Here is a 25752-nt window from a genome sequence, read left to right as displayed (position 1 = left end):
CAAGTGTTTCAAGACGCGACAACACCACTGCCATGTACTACATCAGGAAACAAGGGGGGGCACTTGATCCCAAGAGTTCTTCAAAGAAGCTCAGGGCTTGTGGCATTGGGCCATCAGACAGGGGATGTTCTTCGTTCCGTTCCACCTGGCATGCATCAAGAACACCATTGCCGACTCCCTCAGCAGGGAGCAACGCTACTGCCACAAGTGGGAACTTTGTCAGGATCAGGTGGACCGTCTGTTGGTCAAATGGGGCAGACCTACGATCGATCTTTTTGCCATGGCAGTGAACTCAAAATGCCAGATGTTTGCTAGCAGAGTCCACCAACCGAAGAGCATGGGGGGGGGGGGACACGTTCTCCTTCCCGTGGGAAGGTCGGTTTCTCTACGCTTTTATTCATTTTCCTCTCCTGCTACGTGGGTCAACACACAAGACCGTGTCGGTGCAAGATGATACTCATCGCCCTGTCGTGGCCGAGGCAAATCTGGTATCCAGACCTACTCAGCCTGTCGGTGTTGCCTCCAGTCAAGTTGCTGTTACTGCCGGATTTGCTCACCAAAGGGGCACAGACCTTCATCACGACTCGGGATCTCTGAACCTGAAGGCATGGCTCCTGCAGCCTTGGAGTCTGGAGGTTATGAGCTGCCAGCAGGCTGCAGTGAGGTACTCGCCAAAGCCAGGGCGTCGTTGAAACTAGTGCTACGGCCATAAGTGGAAGCATTTTTCTATGTGGTGCCGGTTGCAGAAGATTACCCCTCTGAGGGTCACGGCCCCACAGATTCTTCCATACTTGCTTTTGTTGGTAAAAGCTGGTCTGACTCACACGTCCATCGTACACCTGGCGGCCATCTCGCGCTACGCCATATCCCTGGGAAGATCCTCATTGTGGTCACACACTCGTCAAGGAGTTTCTCAAGTGGCTTTTGATCTTTCCCACTGGTGAAAGCACCTGCCCCGGCATGGAAACGCAATGTAGTCCTGACAAGACTCATGGGGGGGGTACCTTTCAAACCTAATGCATCAGGCCCCACTCAAATTTCTCTCGTGGAAGACGGCGTTCCTTGTGGCCATCACCTCAGCCAGACGAGTGTGACTCAGGCCCTGTCCTGCAAGCAGCCATATCTGACTATCCACGATTTGAGGGTTGTGTTGCGTACGCACCCCACTTTCATGCCAAAGGTCCCGTCAGAATTCCAACCTCAACAAGCCTTTGGTGTTGCCTGTTTTCTTTCCATACCCTTTGCCGGCAGAGAGGACATTGCATTTGCTGGACATTGCTCGTGCCTTGAAGTGGCACGCATGGAGTTTTCGCAAGACTTCTCAATTGTTTGTGACCTTTGGACCTGTGAATCATGGGAAGATTGTGTCCACGGCATCCATCTCAAGATGACTCTCCTGCTGCATCATGCACTGTCATCGGCTGGCTAACCAGCCTCTGCCCAGCAGTCCAAGAACTCACGCCACCAGAGCAATCGCTGCAACAGCGTTCCTATCTGGTGTGCTCCTGCTCGACATCTGAAAGGCTGCAATGTGGAGGTCGACCCATACCTTCACAAAGTTCTACTACGTCGACAGAGATTCCAGGGAGGAGTCCAGAGTGATTTATTTTTTTAGCATTTTTTTAAAGCGCTCACACAGCCCACGGGCATCGAGGCGCTGTTACAGGAATGTTTTTTATTGCTTAATTGTTTCTTTTGTCTTAGTTGCGTTATTTATAACGCGCTTAAACACGCAGGGGTTTCTAAGCGCGGACCTGGGGATCGAACTTGTGTTGCTTCGTGTCGTTTTGTTTCCAAGGCACGCACGTTGCCGCTGAGCTATCCTCCCGGGACAGTTGGCCAGGCAGTGCTACTCCACCTGTTCGCGTGAGATGAGTCTGTTCCAGGGGTAAGTGTTCATTGCTTGTGTTGAACCTTGCCACCTCGCCTGATGGTGTAATGTGTACTGCTGTGTATTTGTTGTTCATGAGCATGTCAATCCATGCCATACCCCATGCTGCAGAAGGTTTAAGTTACTTACCTGTAACTATCGTTCTCCAGCATGGGTCGTGCATGGATTCACATGCAAATCCTCCCTCCAGCTCCTCTTCTTGGTCATAATGCCACTTTACGTGCTTGCCAAATCTGAAGATGGCTGTCAGAGGCGGGACTTAGGGAGAGGACTGTCATTGGATGGGGGCAGTATGATCCAGAGGACAGTGATAGAGGAGAAATACAGTTTTTTAAAGTGAGTTTTTTTTTTTTTTTCTTCTCTTTCTTAGAGGATACTCAGCCTGACGACTGGGAATATTCAGGAGCATGTGAATCCATCCCAGACCCATGCTGGAGAACAATAGTTAAAGGTAAGTAACTTAAACCTTGTCTCACTGAAGGAGACAAAACAGCCAGTTTGAAAAGGCAGGTTTGTCTAAGAGGTGGAGAGAGTTCTGGAAAGCCGAACACAATGCCCTACATAATTAGTTGCAGTTATGGAGAATTGCAGGGAGTAAGCACTTGAGAACACCAAACCTGATGGCCCTTTTAAAGAAGAATGACTGCCCTAGGAGACAAACCGAGGACATTAGAGGTTCAAAAGAACTTCAGTACACAGTTGTCACTATTTTTCAACTAGAAGCCACAGTAGAGGGATGGAAAAGTAATTCAGGGTTCAATACGCTTTCTTGCCTCATTTGACCGCAATGATTTAAGGGCTTTCCCAGATGACCTTCTGTCATGCAAATCCAGAAACGCGGAGGGGGTGCAGATAGTAGGGGTGGGGTGTCTGGGGTCACCAATAACTGTCATAAGGGCCTCCCCAAGAACAGGAAGAGGGAAAGTAGACGGTACAGTTTTCTTATTTATTGAAGGAGGCGAATAACCGAAACACAGCGTTGACTGGATGTGCTGTAGAATGTAATGTACTTTTGAAGAATGTGCTGGCCCCAGGTCTTTGACACCAAGGCATAGAAGGGACCTGCAACATATTGGAAAGGTGCTGCAGGTGTAGAGGGCCCATCCAATGTTTTTTTCTTTTGCACTTGAAAAATCTATAGTTTTGGCTGGGTGGAGGCTACAACATTTTATCTTGGCCTGCTCAGCAGTACAGACTTCCGTTGGAGCATGCCCTTTTTGGTTTGAGGGTTGTATTTATCATCCTGTATTTGTTTGAGATGTATCTTTGAGACATTGGAACCTATTATGCTAGCCCATTTGGTTTCTCACCCACAAAAAATGAAGTGGGTTCGTAGGCATATTTTGCATTGAGGTTAAGCAAATGTTTCTGTAAATTGTTAATTTCTCCAAACATATTGACATTTCTTAATGTTTAAAAGAGCCACCATTTTCTACTATGGTGTTGAAGGGTCTTCCCTTCCTAGTTTTACCAGTAAGCCAGACATCCTGCGATTTGTGTGGCTGTACCTTTTGGTAAGCCTGTGTTGGACTCTTGATTCACTATGCAAAATCTGTATGAAGGCAAATCGAATTTCCTTAATGTCTAAATTTTTCTTTCTTTTCCTTGTTAAGGCCGCGTGATCGCAAACTTCCCCTGCTCAGGAGAAAAGGAGGTGGATCTTGCTATCCAGAGTGCCAAGGGGGCCTTCAAAATATGGAGCCAAAAATCTGGGACAGAACGGGGACGTGTCCTCCTGGAGGCTGCCAGGATTATAAGGGTATGTAAGAGCTTTGAGATGGCTTTCAAATTCTGTTTGTTGCTAATAGACATGGTCTGGGCTTGTAAGTAGACTTGGTGCATGCATTTCAGAACATGCAGATATAGATTGCCTTCCTGAGTTGCATATTTGTATTCAGTGGTTGGTAGGCAGTCTGCTTTCTACTGAACCATTCAGTCCCCCTTTCCACCCTGTTCCCCCTCGTGGTCCTTGCATACCTTATTAAATGTTTGGTATTTTCTCAAAGCTGAGCTAGAACTACTGCCGACTGAATGAGAGCCTGATTCTGGGCTTCATGTGATGGGGTTCTGTGAATAAACACTTTCCTAATCTGCACCACGTTCTGTTTTCAAATGAAAGTGTCCGGATGGAACCCATCTTGCTACTTTCAAGGCAGTGGCCAACTGTGCCTTATGGCATGGTAACAACCTTGGATGTGCTGCAAGTGCAGTGCAGTGCCCTAACTGAAGCATATTCTGCTCCCACTGTGCCATATTTCCATCCTTACAAAAACAAATCATCAATTTCCTGCCTTATGGCGACACATTCTAGGGATGAGTGCCACGCTTCCTAATTAATTTAAGAATGTGGCTGAGCATTCAAAAATAAGAGAAGGGATGCTCTTTCTCAGTGTCCCCAGGTCGCTGCTGCATAGGCCTCCATTCGTGACCTCTTTTTCAGAGTTGGAAGCACGATAGCTCCCCACCAATTCTTTGCCCACCTTAGAATAGTGGTGATGAAAATTGGCGGTGAGTGTTTGCTTTTCACAAAAGAATCCATAAAAGCTTAGAATTGGCCCTTGGGAGATGTGGTAAAGATAGGTTTATTGAAGAAATTGGATTGTGGTCAACTCAGTTGCACACTTCACATCCCAATTTCCATTTCCTAGGAACTTTCCCACAGTAATTAGCCCCACCTCCTTGTTTCCACGTCACTCAGGGTCTCCCCTCTTGTAGCCATGTCTCTCCAGCCTTCAACCTGTTCAACTTTGTTATCTCTCCACTACCAACATTCCTTCTCAATCCTAAATCACACACACCCCTATTGAGGCGCATCAGTTATATCAGGGTTAGGATGACCCTGGGCACTGCCTGTGCCTAAACGCTATCGGTTGTGGGCCATGATTATATTTCATAGCGTATTGTTTAAACTGCTTCGCTTTACTGGCTCCACTCTGCAGCAATTGCCCCGTTCTTAGACCTGCCTTTGACTCAGCTTAAGGCCAGCTCCCATGTTGAATATGTACTGGTTGCCTGTTGGAGTTGTGATATTCTTTTTATTTATTTTAAGTGCCCTGCAGTTCGGGTCTTCGCATTGCTACACTCATTGATAATTGATGAGAAATTAGTTTCTTGGTATGCTGTCGCCCACATATGTAACATGGCTTGAAACAGACGGTCTAACTCACACCATGTCTTTCTTTTTCTAGTGTACTTGTGCCAGTATTCATTTAGTGATTTAATGTAATGGACCCCCTATATTGTGAAGTGTCGTACAAAGATGTCTTGAAGTTGGGGGGGGGGGGGGGTCCAGCAACCACTTAAGGGGTGAATTTAGCATTGCATGTTGCCACAGGATTGCGGGTGGATTTGTTTTACCTCCAGTTGAGGCTTCCTTTTAAAAGGGGAGTGGGGTTCAAAGCCTGTGGTGTACCAATGTGACCAGCCCCTGCTAAATGGCCAGAGCATGGTAGTATGGGGCCAGTGGATCCTCACCCTATTGCCCTTAGATCTGACATTGCATCATGGGGGGGGGGAATGCACAGCCCCATCACCACCCAACCCACTACCCTGACCCAGGCAGGGACTGCTGTTGTGCACCTGGGGGTTGGTTACTACAGCAGGGACTTTGGGACAGTATCCAACACCGATGCCTGTCCTTGTTGGTTTTCCACTTGTTTGTAGGAAAACCACTCTTAATGCTCGTCCCAAACTAAAGTGGCAGTTTTTTTGGCACTCCTGTTAACAAATTGTAAAACAAAAGCAAGCCTGTCTTTTTCCAGCAGCATAGATTACCAACAATTCTATTTTATAAATGTCCAAGCAACATAGCTTTATGGTGTTGCGTTAGACCATTTTTGCCCCCAACTATGGCTAATGTAATTGAATGCACAAAAGTGAATTGCACTTCAGTGGGTGATTATAATTCGTTTTTAGGTATGTTGGCCGTAGACTTGCAAGTGCTTAGTTTTCACCTGCAAGTTGGTCAATTTTATCTACAAATAGCCAGTGCTGGAGCATCAGCGGAGCAGTCGAGAGGGAGAGTGGGGGATCAATTGCACTTTCTAATCCCTTAGTCAATCCTTATTTAAATGACTTCTGGGCTTATCTTCATCTGATTGCAGTCCAAGGACTTACAGGAAAGTTGACCAATTGTAAATCTCCGCTGGTTTCTCCATACTCCCGCAGGGACAGGACCAGAGTGTTTGTTTGTCGCAAAACATATCCCCATAATTTTAATGTGCTGCCGACTGAAGGCCTATGGCATGCTGAATAATGATGTGTTCCCCCTTTTTTAAATTGTTCTGTTCCGCTGCTTCTCCAGCATGGGGTCTGGCATGGATTCACATGCTCATGAATATTCCCCGTCGTCAGGCTGGGAATCCTCGGTAAAGAAAAAACCAGTATCAGTTTAGTTTCTGATCTGTCTTTCGTAGTAGTAACCAAACACTGATCTCTGCGTCATACTGACCACAGCCAATGACTGCCCTCTACCTAAGCCCCGCCTCTGGCAGCCATCTTCAGATTTTTACCGCACGTTCAAGTGTTGGGATCCTCGTGCTATTGCTCTCGAGCGTTAGTGCTATCTTTCACGTTTTTTCTCAAAAACTTTGTTTTTTCGGTCAAAAAGAGCCTCAAGCTCCACCGACTCTTCATCCGATCAACGGGGACCCGTGTCGGATTCGTCTACGCCCCTCAAGGGTGAAGATTTCGTCGAGCTACGCTTTTGGAGTACTCCAGAAGTTTCTCAGGCATGGCCCAGGAGAAGGGAAGCTCGACGCCCGGAAAACTGTTCAGGGTCTGCCCTGGATGCCAGCTGCAGAATGTCTTTAAGGAGGACGAACACTCCTTTTGTCTTTACTGCCTACATGAGGACAAGACGCACGTGGAGAAGGACTGTGCATTTTGCGGCAACATGTCGGAGCGGACCATGAAGGACCGCCATCAACGTCTCGCCAACTGGCTGGAAGGGAAGAGCCCGTCAGGCGACAAGAGGAAGAAATCCGAGCGGTCTTCTAAGACCTTTGAGGACGCCCCGGCGACGGGGGTCCAACACAAGGCCAAGCACCGCGAGTCTGCTGGCACCGGGAGCGCCGAACGGTCGGGCTCTACGGGCGCCAGGCAGGGCGCATCCTCCCCGGCACCATCAACCACGAGCCAACGCTCTGGTTCGGGTAAGAGGAAGGCCGAGCACCCGGCGAAGCTCCTGGAGAGGCCTAGGTCGAGCTCGAAGGCCCCATCGGAGGGAGAGCGAGGCAGTGTCCCCCCCCCCAGCCCCCCAAGGAGAAGGCGGTGAGCGCACCTAAGGTGGTGAAAGCCTTAATCCATCCGGGCAAGACCTCTATCGAGACAGTCGCGGCGGCCCTGGCTCATCCTGTGGAGGCTACACCAGTGGTGGTGACCTCGGGGCTCAGTCTCCCTGCCACCGCGGAGGGAGTCCTCTTTTATGCCCATCGACAGGACCCCCGTAAAACCTCCGACGGAGAAGAAAAGGGGGGGGGGGGCAGGAGGTCGTCGTGGATTCGGCCTCAACCTCTGAGGAAGAGCTGATCGAGGTCTTAAGCCACAGCGTTGGCGTGGAAGAAGACCAGCCCGTCGGGAGGGATCCTGACGTAGGAGACGACGGTATGGTCGAGGGTGCCGACGGGGCCCCTGACCGCCCGTCGGACTCCCCTCAACCAGCGCCGCAAGACAACTCGGCGGCCATTTTGTTGGCTATACAGTCCTTATGCTCGGAGATGAGGACGAGACTGCCGTTACCACCAGCGGAGGAACCGCTCCCGACGGGGGACCCGGAGCCAGGCCCTTCTGGGAGCCCTCCCCCCTAAGAGAAGGATTATTCACCCTCCACCTCCTTTTCAGCCATCGCGCCCTGTTCAGCCCTCCTCCCCGTCCACGACTCGTGGGGATGATACGGGGACTGACACGGCCGCCACGGGTACGGACGACGAGGATCTGCCGTCGTCACCTCCCACCTGGGCTTCCCCGCCCGACGAGATTGGATCGTTTCACTCCATGATCGCCAGGGCATCCGAGCTCTTCCAGCTCTGCCCGGAGGAGGAGAAGGAAGGTTTCCTTTATCAACGGCGCGAGGCCAAGAGGAAGACGGTCCTCCTCCGTGCCTCTACTGGACGATATTTGGGATGAGGGCCTGGCTGTCATGATCTCTGCTTCCAAAAGATCAGGACTTGCCCGACTCCCTTGGAAGCAGACCCATAACCCCGGTTCCGAGTGCCAGCCAGTCCCAATTGGGACCTTTTGGACCCTGTCCTGGCGCCAGTGGCACCAGGCTCATAAAGATGCCCAGTCCCAGCGCTGGAAGCGCCGGGCTCATAATGCTTGGGTGGACTTACCTGCAGCAGACCATGCTGCTTACTTGCCTGCCAGTTGAACCCCTGATCCTCTTCTGTTTGGGACTACTTTTCCTGTTGGGTGGGGCAGGAGCCACTCCCTAGGTTCAGAACACTGGAACTGTTCTGGAAAGCAGGAACTCTTTTCTTACCTAGGCGTGGCTGTGGAAGGAGACATCTAAGCACTACAGGAGGCTATTTAAACCACACCCGATGGATGAATCTTGCTTTGCGTTATTCTGCATTCTCTGCAGCAGAACGCTCATCGTGTCTTCTGCTTCTGATCCTGGGCCTAAGGGAACAAAGGCTTACCATCCTGGAATCCAGTCTTCAGCAGCACCTGTAAAGACAAAGAAAGAACAGGTTAGCACTACGGTCTTCAGTGGCAGCGCATCTCTTACCTGGTCCATCGGCTGTCACCAACGCCTCGCGCTGCATTCCGGCATCTGAAAGACAAAGGCTTACCAGCTCTTCGCACGCTCCGGAGGCCTTCGGCGCTGCATCCCGCATCTGAAAGACAAAAGAAGGTGCGTTTAAAGACATTGGGCAACTTTATTACTCACGTGCCATTACTCCTTCCCATGCCGAATCCAGTGGGTATTCCAGCACCCTTCAGCTTCTCTAAAGCTCCGAACTTGTACCTGCAAGATAAAAGGGACAGTTAGTGCGCATCGTGAAGCAGGCTACAAGCGCTTACTTACGTGCTTCCAGGCGCTTCTATTCCTCACGCGGGTTCGATCCTTAACTCTCATCAGCCCGCCATCCCCGGAACCCTGCAAAACAAGAGATATCATTACAAAAGACTTTTAAGACATTTGAAGTGCCCAGAACTTACCGTTCGTGCAGTTAACGACGGATAACAGTCCTCTGAGGTCAAGAGGCCTGCACCCTTATCCAGTGAAGAAACTGGTTACGGCACCCCGCCCCGAGGCAGATGGAGAGCTCGGCGTTCACTTACCTAAGACATCTTACTCTTCGAGTCAGACATACAGTGCACAGAGGTCCAGCCCAAAGAGCCAACCGTGTGTTACACATCACCTTTGAAGATACGGCATTCACCCAGTCAAGACCGGCGCCTCTGCGGGAATCAGGTGAGCGTTACACTGGCCCTCCTCAAGAACCCATCCACGACGCCGGCTAGAATGGATCGGTACGAGAAGAAGTACCGGGTCCCGGATGCGGCCCCCTTGTGCCTCCGGGCACAGCCGACCCCGGACTCCGTCGTCTCTGCGGCGGCCAGGAAGAAAGCGGGAGGGGGGTGCGGCCTCCACGGCGAGGGAAAGAAATTGGATACGCTGGGGCGCAGGGTCATCTCGTCTGCAGCGACGACGATTAAGGCGGCCAACGCCTTGGCTATCGTAGCCCGCTACGAAAGGGAGCTGTGATACAAACTGGCCCCCCTGCTGGACTTCCTACCGGACGACAAGAGGGCGGATGCCCTAGAGATCTTGCACGAAGGTGAGGTGGTGTCGGACCACGCCATTACGATTGCGACGGACATCGCCGACACTGGATTTCGCCAGTTGGGCAACGGCGTGTGCCTTAGGCGGCGTGGATGGCTCAAGGCTACTGACTTCCGTCAAGACATGCAGACCAGAGTCTTGGACATGCCGTTCGATGGAAACAACCTGTTTGGGAAAACAGTGGACGATTCCCTTCAAGCCATCAAAGCAGACACGGAGACGGCCCGAGCTCTCGGGGTTCTCCAGCAACGGCGGCCGCCCTTTCGGAGCGGCGGAGGCAAGGGCGCCTCCAAAGGTTTCGGCGGCGGATTTTCCACCTACCGTCAAGCGGCCCGTTCGTCGTCGCAGGAAGCTTACAGGGGACGAGGCAAGTCAGGCGGACCCCGCCGTCGTCGCCAAGGAGGTCAAGGCGGCAAAGCCTCGTCGAAGCAGGACTGAACCGGCCGTGGGGTCGGGCCCCCATCGAAGCACCCCGGTGGGGGGCCGGCTGGCGAGCTTCGTCAGCGTGTGGGAGTCCATCTCCACCGACCGTTGGGCGCTGGACGCCCTAGCCCAGGGCCACGCGCTCGAGTTTCAAAGAAGGTGCCCGCGCGTCCCCCCTGTGGCCAGGAAAGAACTTCACGTCCCTCAACTTCTCTTAGAGGTAAAGGCGATGCTCAGGAAGGGCGCCATCGAACTCGTCCCAAAGAGGCTTCGGGGCTCTGGAGTTTACTCAAGATACTTCCTCGTGAAGAAGACGGGAGGATGGCGTCCCATCCTGGACCTACGACGACTGGACAAATTCATCAAGGCACAGAAGTTCCGGATGGTCACCCTCCAACACGTCCTGGGTGGAGGGCGATTTCCTGTCGTCGTTGGATTTGGAGGATGCCTACTTCCATATTCCCATCCTAAAGGGACACCGAAAGTTTCTCAGGTTCGTGGTCCAAGGGCGTCACTATCAGTTCAGAGCCCTTCCCTTTGGACTAAGGTCGGCACCCAGGGTGTTCACCAAGTGCCTCACACCGGTGGCGGCGCAGCTGCGCCAAGAGGGGATCCACGTCTACCCCTACCTGGACGACTGGCTCATCCGAGCCAAGACTAGGGAGCTCACCGTGGAGCACACGGCAAGGACCGTCCAACTTCTCACGGTCCTGGGATTCTCCGTAAACTACGCCAAGTCCCACCTGGTGCCCGCACAAGACGCACTGTTTCTGGGAGCAAAGCTCGACAGTGTCGCTTCTGGCCTCCCCGTCGGAGGAGAGGACGAGGGCCATTCTGGGCAAGGTGCAACGGATGCTGGTTGCGGACGCGGCCAAAGTGAGGTCCATCAAGTCCCTCCTCGGAATGTCTTCTTGCATTTACCTCGTCCCCCTGTGCAGGCTCCGGATGCACCCGTTGCAGGAGTTCCTGGACGCGCGCTGGATCCCGACGACGGGCAGCTTCGAGGAGAGGATCTCACTCGAGAGTTTCCGACGAGCGATCCGGTGGTGGGGCGCCCCCGCGCATCTGACGGCGGGCATGGACTTCCAGACCCCCAGCCACCAGGAGACAGTGACCACGGATGCCTCCCTGGAAAGGTGGGGAGCGCACACCGAAAATCTGCACGCGAGAGGCCTTTGGCTCCCGACCGAGAAGTCCCTCCATATCAACGTCTTGGAGCTCCGTGCAGTGTTTTGGGCCCTCAGGTCCTTCCGTCCCTCAAGGGCAAGGTAGTGAGGATCTTCACCGACAACACCACCACCATGTTCTACATCAGGAAACAGGGCGGAACCAGGTCCCCAGCCCTGTCCAGGGAGGCCCAGGATCTGTGGCATTGGGCCATTGCCCAAGGGATGTTTCTGGTGCCGTTTCATCTGGCAGGGATAAAAAACACCATCGCCGACTCACTCAGCAGGGAGCTGCGCTCGTGCCACGAGTGGGAACTACGACAGGATCTAGTGGACGGCCTCTTCCGACGGTGGGGCACACCCCAGATCGATCTGTTCGCGTCGGCGACGAACTCCAAGTGCCGGAGGTTCGCCAGCAGGTTTCCCCAGCCGAGGAGCATGGGCGATGCTTTCTCGTTCCCCTGAGAGGTCATGTTCCTATACGCGTTCCCTCCATTGCCATTGCTGATCCGGCTCATCAACCAGCTCAAGAGGTCCCTGTGCAGGATGATCCTCGTCGCACCTGCGTGGCCGAGGCAGATATGGTTCCCGGACCTTCTGGATTTGTCATCGTCCCCGTCAATCAAGCTGCCAGTGGACGCGGATCTGCTCTCCAGGGAAGGAGGCGCCATCCTCCATCACGACCCGAAGTCGCTGAACTTGCAGGCCTGGCTCCTGCAGCGTTAGAGTTTGGAGGATACGACATACCGGCCGACTGCAGAGAGGTTCTTGCAAAGGCCAGGGCGTCCTCAACTCTTAAATGCTACGGACACAAATGGAAGAGGTTCTCTGTCTGGTGCCACGCACAGAAGATTAACCCTCTGCGGATTACGGCTCCCCAAGTACTGCCGTACCTACTGACGCTGGCCAAAGCTGGACTGGCGCACGCATTCATCAAGATTCATCTTGCTGCGATCTCCAGATACACCAGAACCACGGGGCGGACGTCCTTGTGGTCTCATCGTCTGGTGAAAGAGTTCATGAAGGGACTGTTCAGATCGTTCCCGCCGGTGAAGGCTCCGGCCCCGGCGTGGGAGCTCAACGTGGTGCTGACCAAGCTCATGGGACCTCCGTTCGAGCCTCTGCACTCGGCCCCATTGAAGTTCTTGTCGTGGAAACAGCGTTTCTTGTGGCCATCACCTCCGCACGACGGGTGGGAGAGATCCAGGCCCTTTCCTGCAAGGCCCCGTACTTGACTTTTCACGACACAAGGGTAGTGCTCAGGACGCACCCCTCCTTCATGCCCAAGGTGCCGTCGGACTTCCACCTCAACGAACCCTTGGTGTTGCCTGTTTTCTTCCCGTCACCTTCGTCGCCGGCTAAGAGGACTCTGCACTCGCTGGATGTGGCTAGAGCGCTGAAGTTCTACGTGGACCGCACGAAGGGTTTTCGCAAGACGTCAACTCCTTGTGAACTTTGGACCTGTCAATCAGGGGAAGGCTCTCTCGAAGGCTTCCATTTCCAGATGGCTCTCCGGCTGTATCATGTACTGTCATCGGTTGGCAAACCGACCCCTGCCTGGCCGTCCGAGAGCCCATTCCACCAGAGCGATCGCAGCTACCACAGCGTTCCTATCTGGTGTGCCCTTGCTGGACATCTGCAGGGCTGCTACGTGGAGGTCGACGCACACCTTCACGAAATTCTACTGCGTCGATCGGGATTCCAGGGAGGAGTCCAGGGTCGGCCAAGCAGTGCTGCGCAACCTGTTCGCCTGAGGTGAGCCTGGTGAGGAGTTAAGATTTGCTTAATGTTGAGTTTGATGTAATGCTTAATGTTGAGCCTTTGCCACCTCACGTGGTTGTGCATGTGTGTACTGCTATGTATTCTTCATGAGCATGTGAATCCATGCCAGACCCCATGCTGGAGAAGGAACAAGTTACTTACCTGTAACTGTTGTTCTCCAGCATGGATTCACATGCGAACCCTCCCGCCTACCCCTCTGCGGCTCTTCACTTGGTCATACTGCCACTTCACGTGCTACCAAATCTTAAGATGGCTGCCAGAGGCAGGGCTTAGGTAGAGGGCAGTCATTGGCTGTGGTCAGTATGACGCAGTGATCAGTGATTGGTTACTACTACGAAAGACAGATCAGAAATGAAACTGATACTGGTTTTTTCTTTACCGGGGAATCCCAGCCTGACGACGGGGAATATTCATGAGCATGTGAATCCATGCCAGACCCATGCTGGAGAACAACAGTTACAGGTAAGTAACTTGTTCCTTTGTGTTGGTGCATACCTATGCTAGGTAGAAATAGATTTTGTCTTGCTGTATTTGGGTCTGAGCACCACCGGGGAAAGCTGTTGCTACAGCAACACGCTCTTGACCCAAACACTTGCCCGTCCCTGCAGTGGTGGGAGGACATGTTGTTGTGTCCTCCATAGAACCTTCACAAGTTCGTCATTCTGAGTGACCACTTTCCCTATAGAGCACCCAGCAAACTGTCTCCTTTCCAGGAGGAAGGTGGGGTCCCTCGCCCTAGGAAGGACCCTCAGGGTCCTCACTCTACTGAGGGGAACCGAGAGGTTCACTGCTTAGTGGCTAAGAAGAAAGCGGCCTACCCAGAGGATCCCCCAAAAAGAGAGGCTCAGACGGGGGGCAACCACAAAAATCTCTGCTCCAGGGCAATAAATGCTTTCAACTCAAAGTTCCCACCTGAAGGGGCTCAAATGGTCCAGGTAGTGCATCACCACTACCAGAGGTTTTCGGGGACTAACACTGGCATTCTTGCTCCCAAGTGCCGGATTTTGTTTTTTTACTGGTGCTTGCGTTGGAGTTCCTTTCTTCCACAAGGGCTAGTGTCGCTCTAACTTGCTCGTCCTAAACACTCTGCTACTCTTTTTTTTTTTGTACAGGCTGTTCCACCCACATCTGTGTTCATGAAGTGATCTTTGACACAGGAGTTGGTGGAAACCTGCCCTGAGCGCAGGGACCACTTTGCCTCTAGATTTGAGTGGTCTAAACAATCCTTCTCTGAGGAGTTACTTCAAAGACTTGAGCAAAGATGTGATGCCTTTTAACTTCTCCTCTGGCTCAGCTGCTTTTCCCACTGAGCACCTCAAGACTCTCTAGCGCCTGAACCCTTTTATGTTGGATCACTGATGGTCTGTTCTGAGGTTATCTGCTGTCCTGCTGCAACCAATGGCTCCCCAACTAATTTCAGGACACTTTGAGCCCTGCCTCCTATGCTGGCTGACCCTTTGCCACTGACCTTATGGATGACCCAGTTTTGGGTGTGGCTCCTCAATGATTCGGAGGCACTTCCCTTCTCTGAAGTGTATTCCACGGTACCCTTTCGGGGTGATTCCCCCTTGGCATTCGGAAAGTAAGTAAACTTGCTAGATTGTATTGGCAAGAACTTGTACCATTGTTCGTCCCTCGTCTTGAGCAAGACAGGCTGGAACATTTCGGGGCAGGGCTCTCCGAGGGCAAGGGTATGATGCAGCCATCTGCTGTCTGTTACTACAGCACCTGAACAGACGGTAGAAGGAGAGTTGATGATCTCGCACCAGGTTACATCACGCAAGGCAACTCATTCCTTGCTGCTTATCCAAATTGGAAGTCTGAGAGCGCCCTGCACGACCCTTCACTTCTGAGCACCTGTCCTCCAGTGTCTGTCCACACCCTTCTCCTGCTGCTTGAAGAGTGGCTTTCATGAAGCAGCCACATCTATAGCAAGCAATGTACCTAAAGCTGGGTATGCCAGACAAGGTTTGGGCCAGCCCAGGTCAAGGACTGATTTTGAGCTAGTGCTTGTCCAAATACGGACTACACCCGGAGACTGGTAAAAACAATGAGCATGCTAAAGTGCATATAAAGACCAAGAATGCCCACCCTCGGATGCTTGCCTTCTTCCACTGCCGTAGTTAAGTACATGTCTTTAGATCTGATCCATCGTAGACCTCTGGTGAGGTGGAGCTTTTCAGCAAGGTACCTTGGGGCGATGGCCTTGTACATGATGCAGTAGGATTTGAAGGTGATGCGTGCTGCATCGATATCCAGAGCAGTGCGATGAGGGTCGGAGCAATCAACTACTAAACTGTGTTTGATAATAGGCAGTAACTGAACTTTTTTGAGTGAAGTTTCTTTGTGCTTTCAGCTTAAATGCTTCACAGGATTCCAGGAAAAAACATACTTTAATATAGAGATGCCTGCCCACTTCTGGGATATAAACGCCTGACCTATTGCACAAAGCTGCCGAGGTGTGGCAAGCGTTCAAAAACCTGCTGGATATCATTGGAGGGATACATGTGCATCTTGCTGTGTGCATGGCCATATGTTTCAACTAAATCAATTCTTATCCCCTTTCTGCTCACCAAGTCATTGCTATTGAGACAAAGTTGTCCAACCCATACATATTCTCTAATTGTAAGTGGCAGTGAAGGCACCGTCATGTGATTGCCTGTTGAAACTGCAAAAAGAAAAGAAGCAGGTAACATCAGCTTGGTTGCAGTGTGTTTCGTGTTCCTACCCATTTTGCTGCTTGCAGTCCCTGTGGATTACTTGAAAATCGGCGATTTAAAAAATAGCACTAAAGGTTTAGAAAAAAGTATACTCCCCATTAACCTTCTGCTGTTTTTAATGGGTCTTTTTGTGCCTCTATAAATCCCATCTATACAATGGATAGAGATGAATCAAAGCATGAACCTTGCTGGGAAACAGAACGCTGTCATGGTGGATGCACCCAGGGTGTTACAGGTAAGTCTCCAGGCGTGAAGTGGAGCAGCTGGGATGAATGTGGTGAGCAAAGTGGGGGTGAGCGCCAGAAGGGGTAAAATAGGGCCAAGTGGCGCAATCAGCCATTAAGTTATTGTTTGTTTGAAAATGTAGAATGGATGGGGCAAATGTTATCTGCATTAGTAAAAGGTTTCCAGGCACTTAGTGCGTAGCAGGAAAAGGCCTGTTACTTCTAGTGTTTCCTTTTTGCAGGTCTGTTTCCAGCTTGTCCGTGTTGGTGCACTAGCTTCCGGAGATGCATTTCTCACCCAGGTAGTGGCTTTTTGTGTCTGCTCTGTCGGTGATGCAGGTATTTCTTGAGCCTGATGCATGATTAAGTAGTCAGTGCAACTCCTTGGGAATGGGGGGATCTGTGATGTAATTGTTTTAGTTCTGTGATGGAGCACACTGCAGCGTGTTGGATGACTTTCAGAGGGGCCAATGTGGCATTTGGGGCTCATTCAAGTAGTGCGTTGTCACCATTGAGGTGGGAGATGACGAGGGCTTGGACTAGACAACTGTTCTGTAACTCTGTTCAGGGAAGAAAGGGTTGACCGAGCTCAGGGTGGTACCATGGTCCTTGTGATTTCATGGCAATGTGGGTTTTGGAGGTCAGTCTATGATGAAGCCAATAGATCCTGTACTGGTGAGAGTTGAGTAGTGAAACGATTGAGCTCTGTGCTATTTAGCCAACCTGGGCATTCTTGGTGGATCTTTCTAGGAGAATATTTGGTTGTCGTTTGGTTGAGCTTCATCTAGGTGCTTGAAATTCATGATTGGATGATGGACAGACCGTGCTTGAGTCAATTAATGTTGATGCAATTGATCTTTAGGTAAAATTGCATGTCATCTGTGTATTAATGTATCTTGATGTTGGCAACCAGAGGTTCCATGTAGTGGTTGAAGATTAACTGGGACAGGATAGAGCCTTGGGCTGTAGGGGCCATCTGCATGACTGATCTCCCTTGCTGAGGTAGCAGGCCAACAACTGCGGGACTGTTCCCCATATATGTAAAGAGGATGCAGAAGGCTTCATGGTTGACTGTACTGAAGGTGGCAGAGAGGTTGAGTAGAACATGTAAGTAGTGGTGGCCTTGCATTCAGGATGTGAACAGCCTCCTCGACTACTTGGATGGTAGTGGTTGGTGCTGCATCATTGTCGAAAGCATGGTTGGTAGTCCTGTGCTGAGTGGCTCTTTCATTCAACTGGACGGTTGAGAAGGCTGCTGTTGGGGAGAATTTTCACTTTAGTGCTAAATTCCTCCCACCTTAAAGAACCCCAACTCTTTTGCTGGACTTTCAAACTTTTTAATGTTAACCCTGTAGTGAGTGGGACCTTTTTTCTCACTCGTGTTTTGACCTGATTTGGATTGTGTTTCCACTGTTTTTGAATTCTGAAACTCCATAGGCATCTACTTTGTGTATGGTGACACACAGCACCTTCAGTGCAGTGCCACTGAGAAATCCTTTAGAGATCTAATCAGGTTAAAATACCTTTTCTTGTGTGAACTACCGTTCCCAAGAATTGTAAAGTGAAATTGACTTTACTTTTTTCTCTTTGTGGGTCCAGCACACCCCATCATATGTGGTGTGCTGGGGGGGGGGGGTTACCTAGTGTCCCCTTATCCTACACTCTCATGTAACATTTTTTTGTTACCCTCACTATTTAAATGACTGGTGGCAGTGGTTTACTTTTCCTACCATTGTGGTTTCCTACCGCAGGCTGAACCCTCGGCTGCATTATAGCACTCATGGGTGACCATTTTGTCAAAATGGCCCCGGTCGCCTTTTTTTGCCATTTTCTGTTTGTGAGGTCTTTCTTGGGTTGTACTCTGTGCGTCAAGGCCAAGTTGGGCCCCTTGTTTGCTTTGCCGTTGGCAGGCTTCAGCCCTGCTGCCCGCCTCTGGCACCAGTGTGTCTGGAAAGGCAGGATGAGAGGGAGGTTCCGGAAACTCCCCCTGTCCTTTGTCTCTAGGAGTGCCTGAATGCAACCAGTCTTGATTGGCTGGCTTGCTGTACTTTCAGGACATCCACCCTGCTGTGTGATTGACAGCCTAGGCTGTGCATGAATGGGAGAAACCTGCTTAAAAGGCGAGGGTTTTGGGACTAGTCAGTCGACCACTGGAAGAAACACCCAATGAAGAAACAATGAACAAAGCTTTCTGCATCCTTCTGGACCTTTGAATTGCCCGGTGAAGCCCTGTTGCTACTATTTTTCTGATCGACAAGAGAAGCTCCGGAAGGGACGACTTCTTCCGTTGGGTTAGTGGGACCAACTAGCCCCAAGACAAACTCTGCTGGACCATCTTCCTTGATTGGCTGTACTTCGCTGCTGCAAGAACCGAGTTCCAGGGGTCGAGAAATCTGAGTGCAACGTCTGCAATCCGGCCAGAAGCTCCAGGAGTCTTCTAAGGACCCTCCAGAAGCAGGATGACCAGAGCTCGAGTCCCCTCACCAGGGAGCAGGACTCGCGGAGTGAAGGGAGCCCAACCGGTATCCGAGATCCGCAGTGGTGCTGTTTACCGCACGCTGAAACCACGAAGTGTCGCTGAACCGAAAAGAGCCCGTAGCTGCCGATGACCTCAGAATTGCTGCTGCAGGAGCCCTCCAGACATCCTCCCTCTTGTCCACATGGCTGAGGCTCAGGAACCAAGGGTCTGCACTGCTGCAACAGGACAGACTCCAGCTGAACCACTCTTCTTCCAACCGGAGGTACTGTTGAGGCTTGGGGTACTTACCTCATTGCCTCTTTAGCTCTGCTTCTCAGTTGAGACTTGCATTGGCTACTTTTTCCACCTCTGCTTTTCACAAGTGTAACAGCTTGTGACCCTTCAAGTGATTTCTACAAAACTCTCTAACTTTGTAGGACTAAGTGCCTCAGCTCCATAGACTGCTCCAATTGACTTTGGCTGTCCTGGCTCCCTGCAGACTGTTCTAGTCCATTGACTTTGATATTTCTGACCCTCATAGGTGGTAACTTGTTTTAGACTGTTATTGCTGGGAAAGGCTTGTCTAGACTTGATTGGACGAGTTAAGTATACTCGCATGCCCTGATAACCTGTTTAACCTTTTTCCTTCCTTTAACCTTTCCTTTCTTTAACTTCCGAATCTGCACTAGTGATATGAATGCCATTACTGACTTTGTGAATGAAGTCCCCTCCGGGTGTAGGAAGTTTGTAATAAGCATATCCAAAGAGTATCCACTAACTTGTGCTGATTCTGGAAAGTATTTTAAAGTCCATTTGATTGTTACATATCCTGCCCTTTTTGAAGAACACTTATTTAAAAATGGTTGTTAAATAACTATTTATAACTGAAACCTTGAGTGTAAGTGTTGGTGTATTTGCAAATTTCATTGCCACAGCTCTCCAGCTCACAATTACCCCTCTTGAGATAAGCCTGGCTGCTCAGTCACACCAACTTGTGTAGTACAAACCTATACCAAAAGGTGGGTTACCTAATACCAAGCAGATAAGTGGTATGTAGTCTCAGTGTTACTACATAAATTCTTACCCAACAGCTGCCATCACTTTTCTGAGAAGAGTAGATGCACGATGGGCTAATAGTTGGTGACGTCATCTGTGCCAAGCGGGGGGTTTCATCAGCAATGGGCGATCTACCCTTCAGTGAATCTTGGAAGGTCCGAGGAATGCGCTGTTGACAAAGTGGCAGGAGTGCTTAATCTGATGATTTTCACAATGGATGGGGGGGATGTCATCTTTGTAGGTGGTGGGTTAACGGCTTGGAGTTTTGGTAGCAATTGTCCTGATTACGGTCTGTCTGGATATGTTGCAGGCCGAGTGTAAAGTCTGTGGAGCTTTTTAAGCTGCCAATGTGTTGCCTTATCTTGTCTGTGAAGTTGTTGGTGGCTTAGCATTTGTCAGTGGATTGCAGTATTGCAGAATCTCTCAGGGGGTTGATGCAGTGCTTCAAAGCTTGTAATATCGTTTTGCTGTTATTGAATGCTTTCCTGATGGTTGTTGTGTCCTGCATGTTTGAACAGGGGAGTTTCTCACGGTGATGAGATATTCCAGCTTTTCTTTTTTGCATATGGTGCGCTTGCTGTTGAGTTCCTGTATTCCGAGGTGTGAATGTGATTTGATTGGCGAGTCAAAGTTTTACTGGTGCATGGATGTTGGTGGACATTTTTAAATGATCAACAAGGACATCAAAAAACTTGCCATAGAAGCGACGGACAAAACACAGTACATTCTACCTGGTATTCAGCACTTCCCCAGCCTTTGTATTTCCACCCTCTACTTTTGGATGGCAGAGCATGCAGCCATACCCACCTGCTCCACCACACACCAATTGTCCTTCTGGGCCATGCCAAACCAATCAAAACATCCCATCACTCGTCAAAAACTTCACATGGAATCTCACATTTCCCCCCACGTCTGACCTTTTGGAGAATGTCAATGCCCAACACAGTGCACTCAACCACCAACATGTGACGAGCGACGCAAATATAGTTAAAAACCAAAGGAGTGGATTGAACCTTTGGAGGCCAAGACAAGATGCTGCAAACAGAGTGGTCCGACGCGTGGCTGCTCATTCGAAAGTGTTAGGTATCCAACTGATGCTAAGTGTAAGAAAAGGGAATCTTGCGATCAAAGTGCTCCTGCAACGGGTCAAGCTAAACCCTGTGCCCATTCGAAAGTCTTCGATGGATTAAAGTACACTGTAATTGGTCCGAGCCTGGCTGAGGGAGGCTAATCTGGTAAAGGAGGATCTGAGGCGGATCCGGGGTGAACCGCGAGTCACCCAAGAGAATATTCCTATAACTTTGTAAAAAGGGGATCTGAGCCCGGAAGAGGGGGGGGATTCAGGGTGAACACCCAAATTGAAAACTTGTGAAAGGAAAATAACTTTTGCATCTTGTGTACTTCGGGCCCTCTGAATCAAGAGAAGTGAAGGGACTTGGACACAGAAGGTCCAGATGCTGGTAATGGAACTGTATGCTTGTGTCACAGAAGCCAGAGTGTGCTTTGCTCAAGTGATCCGCCTTGCCCCATGCTGAAAATGTGGGGAAGGGAGGCCCACGGCCGGAACATCCTGACATATCATTTTGTGAACACCTTTCTTTTTCATGAACACTAGCCCACACTATTTGTAATTTAGTGGTAAGGATTGGCAATAGGTTTTTTAGTATAGGCCCTTTTTTGACAAGACTCCAATAGGACTGCATGATTATTATTTGATGGTTGTAGCTTGCTCTCATCTGTAGATTTAGGTTTAGATGGGTGTTTATCACACCTTTGCCAAAGTTCAATAAACGCTCTTGAACTGTGGTCACTTGTGTCTGTTTTACTGTTGATACCATGGCTTCCTTACACAAGCCAGGGAGGTATGAAGACCCTCAAGCTGGCTCTTCTGGCTGTGGCAATCTGGGAATGGGTATCGTGTGTCTTTGCGTTTGCCACCTTGGGAGGTTCAGCACTGATGCAGCTTTCAGGTTTCATTTGTCTTGATCAGTCGGCCACTAGTAGGAACATCACCATGAAGGACCTCCAGGTAGTAATCTGCAGTTGCCTCATTTGCTCTTGGTTGGGCAGAGGATTTGGGACTAGTTGTAAATATTCTGAGGGTCCTCTTCCTATGTACGTCCTGCAACCCTCCTGGCCCAGTACTTCTGAGTCATATGACGCTTCCCAAATTTCAAGTCCAAGTGTGTTTTCTATAACCCAGTGATGGTTAGTCGGTTTGTGCTTCTGTCGCCTTGTTGCTTTGATGCATGTCCCACTGAGGCATCTTCTCTGGCAGACCGACCAACCACTCTTGAGGAAGGGCATGATTTTGCACTCCTTTGCTCCATAGATCTCGGAGCTTAGTGGCCTAATTCCTGAGCTGCTCGGCCAGCAAGTAGGGCTCTAGGAGGGCTCTGTAGAATGGATAAGGTTCTGCCATTTGGGACTTAATGTTAATCCCCTTCCCTGCAGATTGGACAATGTTTATTATTTCAAATCACATCTGGCTGGCTGAGAGAACGAAGTATTAATGTAGAACTTGCGTTTTGTGCTTGAGCTTGTCTGTGGGATGTCTGCTTCCCTCCTTTTTCAAACCGAGTGGTTGGGAGACATTTTGAGGATCTTTTATTTGTGTACGCCCCCTATTGCTCATAAAGGCCTTTCAGCCAGCTTGGGACCTAATCGTCATCTCAGCAATATCCCACAAACCTTTGGAACCTGTAACTACAGCTGACTTCATTCTAGTGACGTGGTGAACTGCTTTCCTAGTGGATGTCCCCTTGTTTTGCTGGATAGTGAATTGCAAAGCCGGTCTGCCTCTTAGCTGTGTACATTCTTCCACAAGAATAAGGTGGTTCTGCATGGCCGCTCATCTATTACGGATGTACTTCCTGATTTCCAGTTAAATCAGGACACTTTTTCTTGGTACATTCACCCCGGACCCATGTTTGGAAGCCATCCAGGACCTCTGGATATGAGCCATTAAATTTTGCCTGGATAGGACCAATGATTTCCATTCCTCAGACATGCTCTATGTACCCTACTGGGGGTTTGTCGGGACAAGCAGGTTTTTAAGGGCACAACCCCCCACAATGGATAGTATCCTGCATCTCTCAAAGCTGATCTATTTGTAAGATCTTTCGTCCTAAATTGCTCTACACTTACTCTGAAAGAGCCAAGAAAGCACCTAATGCTTTTCACTGGGATGTTGTTAACTGGTCTGCCATTTCGGCCTCAACTTTTGGCTTGCAGGTTTGGCTCCTCATGCTTGGTAATAAGTGTGGAGGAAAGGGAACAAGACATCATTGTAAGTACGTTGCTTACCCTAGTACAGTTCCTTCATGTGGTTTCCACATTCCCTGTTAAAATGTAGAAATCAGGTAGGTATGGCCTTGGTGGATGCTAAAGGTATGCCAGGTGAGTGTGGCCCCTTGAGAGGTGTGGCCATGGGCACATATGCAATAAGTTCTAATTGAAAATTATGGGGATTTGTATTTCTTTTTTCTTTTTTGCTGAATCGAAAAAAGCTGTGCTCCTATCCTTGCAGATGGAAATTCCCAGACTATGGAGTGAGGGATACTATTGATGAAGAGTAAAGTCGTTGTATAAGTGGGTAACTCTTACTGTTTATTGCGCAGGCATTCTAGTATTAACTGTCACTTTCAAGAGTGCGATCTGCAGATCTAACGGGCATTAAACTTGTTCATGCAAAGACTGAGAGCATGCTGGACTTTGTCTCGGTCTCTTGCACAATGCGCCAGATCTTACATTAAATGCTTACTCAGTGTTCATGTAAGCTGCACTTTGGATTTTGGCTGCATTTACTGTTTTGACCCAGGGGCCATTTACCTCCTGTTATCCATTGACAACTTTTTGTAGCATTTGTATCCTCGTGGGGAGGCAATTACAGATCACATGTTCACTAGTAAGCAGTGCTTTTTAGCTGCATTATCTCTGAAGAGTCAGGTTTTTTGAAGCATTTTCAATTCAGTTAATTCCAAGGTTAATTTGATATTCTTGGCCCGGTTTACTAGTTAAGATCTGTTGACAGTCGGCAAAGGGTTAAAGACTTGTCTTTGCTGCCCTATATGCAAAAGGTGCATGTTAAAACTGGTTACTTGCCAGTATTCAGTGCTCATTAAAACATGGAATTGTGTCTAGGTGTAGCTCAGAGTTCGACTCTTGAGAGGAGAGTGCAAGAATGGAAGGTAAGTTGAGGACTAGGGGTGAAAAGTAATTTAAGCATGTTTGGGAATGGGAAATTAGGGAATGGTCATGGTGCAAGCAAAGGATAGATGCACAAGCACACAAATGCACACCTGTACACTCACCGTACCTGCTTCATGCATTAGTCCACCATCATACACACTGTACTGTGCAAACCCTTCATTACCCACACACTCGCAACCTGTCTCCCTCGCACACTTCAACATGCACAGTCATCTTTGACTCCTCTTTCCACCCTCACATCCTTTGCATTGCCAGGAAGGCCCATTTTCAACTCCACCTCCTGAGAGGTATTCTTCCTTTCCTCACTTTTCCCCAGAAGCTCAATGTCTCCAGAGCTCTGGTACTCTAGGATGGACTACTGCAAAAGCGTCTTCCTTAATCTACCCTCTTCCTCCATCCACCCCTTCCAGCTTATCCAGAATAGGGCTGCGAGACTTGCCTTAGCCTCAAGCACAGGGACTGTATCTCTACAGCCCTAAAAACTCTCCACTAGCTCCTGGTTGCTACAAGGATCAAATTCTAATCCCTTTGCATCATCTATAAGGCTGTCTAGGGCCGGGGACCCTGCTATCTACAACTTTCTCTCACCAAATACACTCCCTCCAGATCTCTTTGACCTGCCTGCCTCAACTCCCTGCTTGTCAAGCACTTCTCTAAGCAACGAGTTTGTGGTTGATCTTTCCTCGGCTGGCTCCCTCTTCTGGAACAGCCTCCCTCTTCGTCTTGAGCCAAAGCTCCTAAAATCTTGGAAACTCCTCAACACTTTCCTCTTCACCTCCTCCTTCCCCCCTCTATCCTGTGCTAAAGATTGGTGCCATAGGCCCTTGTGGGTCCTTCAGGGTCCTGGCCTTCCGCCCCTTCTCCTTCAGCCCCCCCTTTCAGAACTTTGCCTCGGGCACCCACAGGCGTGAGTGCCTCAGACTGGCAGGCGAGCATTCCTTACCCAGTGACCTCATCCAGGCAACTGACTCCCTGGCACTTCACCCTCCATGGAGTTCCCAGCACTTACCCCTGCCCCCCACTTCCCCTGTCCCCCTCTCTCTGCACTTGCACATTCCAAATGCTCACAAGGCCAAGAAGGAGCCCCACTAGTTTGCTTATTGTTATTCTATTTGCCTTTTGTCCCATGTTCCCTCCCCTTGCCCTGTGGGTGCTTCGAACCACACATTCTAGTTGTGCATCTCTTAGCCCATTGTGACATTTCAAATATAGGTGTTGTGCATTTCTAGCCTATTGTGACATTTCAAATCTAGGTGTTGTGCATTTTAGACATTTCAAATCTAGGCGCTGTGCATTTTTAGCCTATTGTGACATTTAAATCTAGGTGCTGTGCATTTTTAGCCTATTGTGACATTTAAATCTAGGTGTTCATTTACCCGTTGCATTTCAGTCACTGTTGGATTGTCGTATCTAGGTGCCCTTATGCTATGTATTTTAGTCATTGTTCAATTACCACATTTAGATGCATTTATCCTTGCATCTCAGTCACTGTTGGATTGTCGCATCCAGGTACTATCTGTTAACCTCTCCAACCACCCACACAGCCAACTCCCCAGCTAGATCACTTTACCCTACCACAGGAAGCATCTACCCTGCATGACTACTACCAACCTAACTAAGCAATAGCTTTGTATAATGTCAAGCCTACTCTGTATCTACTGCATCATGGCCACTGCTACACTCCTTGTCACTAGTCCCCCCATATGGACCTGTACCCTTCTCACCTATATCAACAGACATAGTTACTAACACTCATGTCTACTCTGATTTAAAACACCAAGCTCTGCTAGGACCATTAGCCGACGCCTCCCAGCCTAGCTCCACTCACGATAGAAATAACAAACTCTCAACAAACTTCACGAGATATCTAGACGACTCCTCCCTCCTACAAAATGTATGACAAAACGCCAAAATCACAAGGAATGCAATGCTTCCAATATCGCCCTAGCCTCAATGAACCTACAAACGTCCAAATCTAAGACAAAATCTAGTGCTAAAAGTACTCCAAACCTTACACAACCTAAAGAG

General features: G+C 49.7%; 1 protein-coding gene across 3 annotated transcripts in view; it reads left to right on the top strand.

Annotated features, from left to right (window-relative positions):
- The window catches only part of ALDH9A1 (aldehyde dehydrogenase 9 family member A1), a 919974-nt gene that overhangs the window by 384184 nt on the left and 510038 nt on the right, over window positions 1–25752 (top strand). For all 3 annotated transcript variants that reach the window (XM_069641045.1, XM_069641043.1, XM_069641044.1), the window contains exon 3: window positions 3505–3650. In XM_069641045.1, the coding sequence (XP_069497146.1) occupies window positions 3505–3650 (146 nt within the window). The remainder of the gene's footprint in view (window positions 1–3504; window positions 3651–25752) is intronic.

Source organism: Ambystoma mexicanum, chromosome 1q (assembly GCF_040938575.1).
Source record: "Ambystoma mexicanum isolate Mex_15411 chromosome 1q, UKY_AmexF1_1, whole genome shotgun sequence".
NCBI classification, from domain to species: Eukaryota; Metazoa; Chordata; class Amphibia; order Caudata; family Ambystomatidae; genus Ambystoma; species Ambystoma mexicanum.
This window is presented reverse-complemented; position numbering and strand designations above follow the sequence as displayed.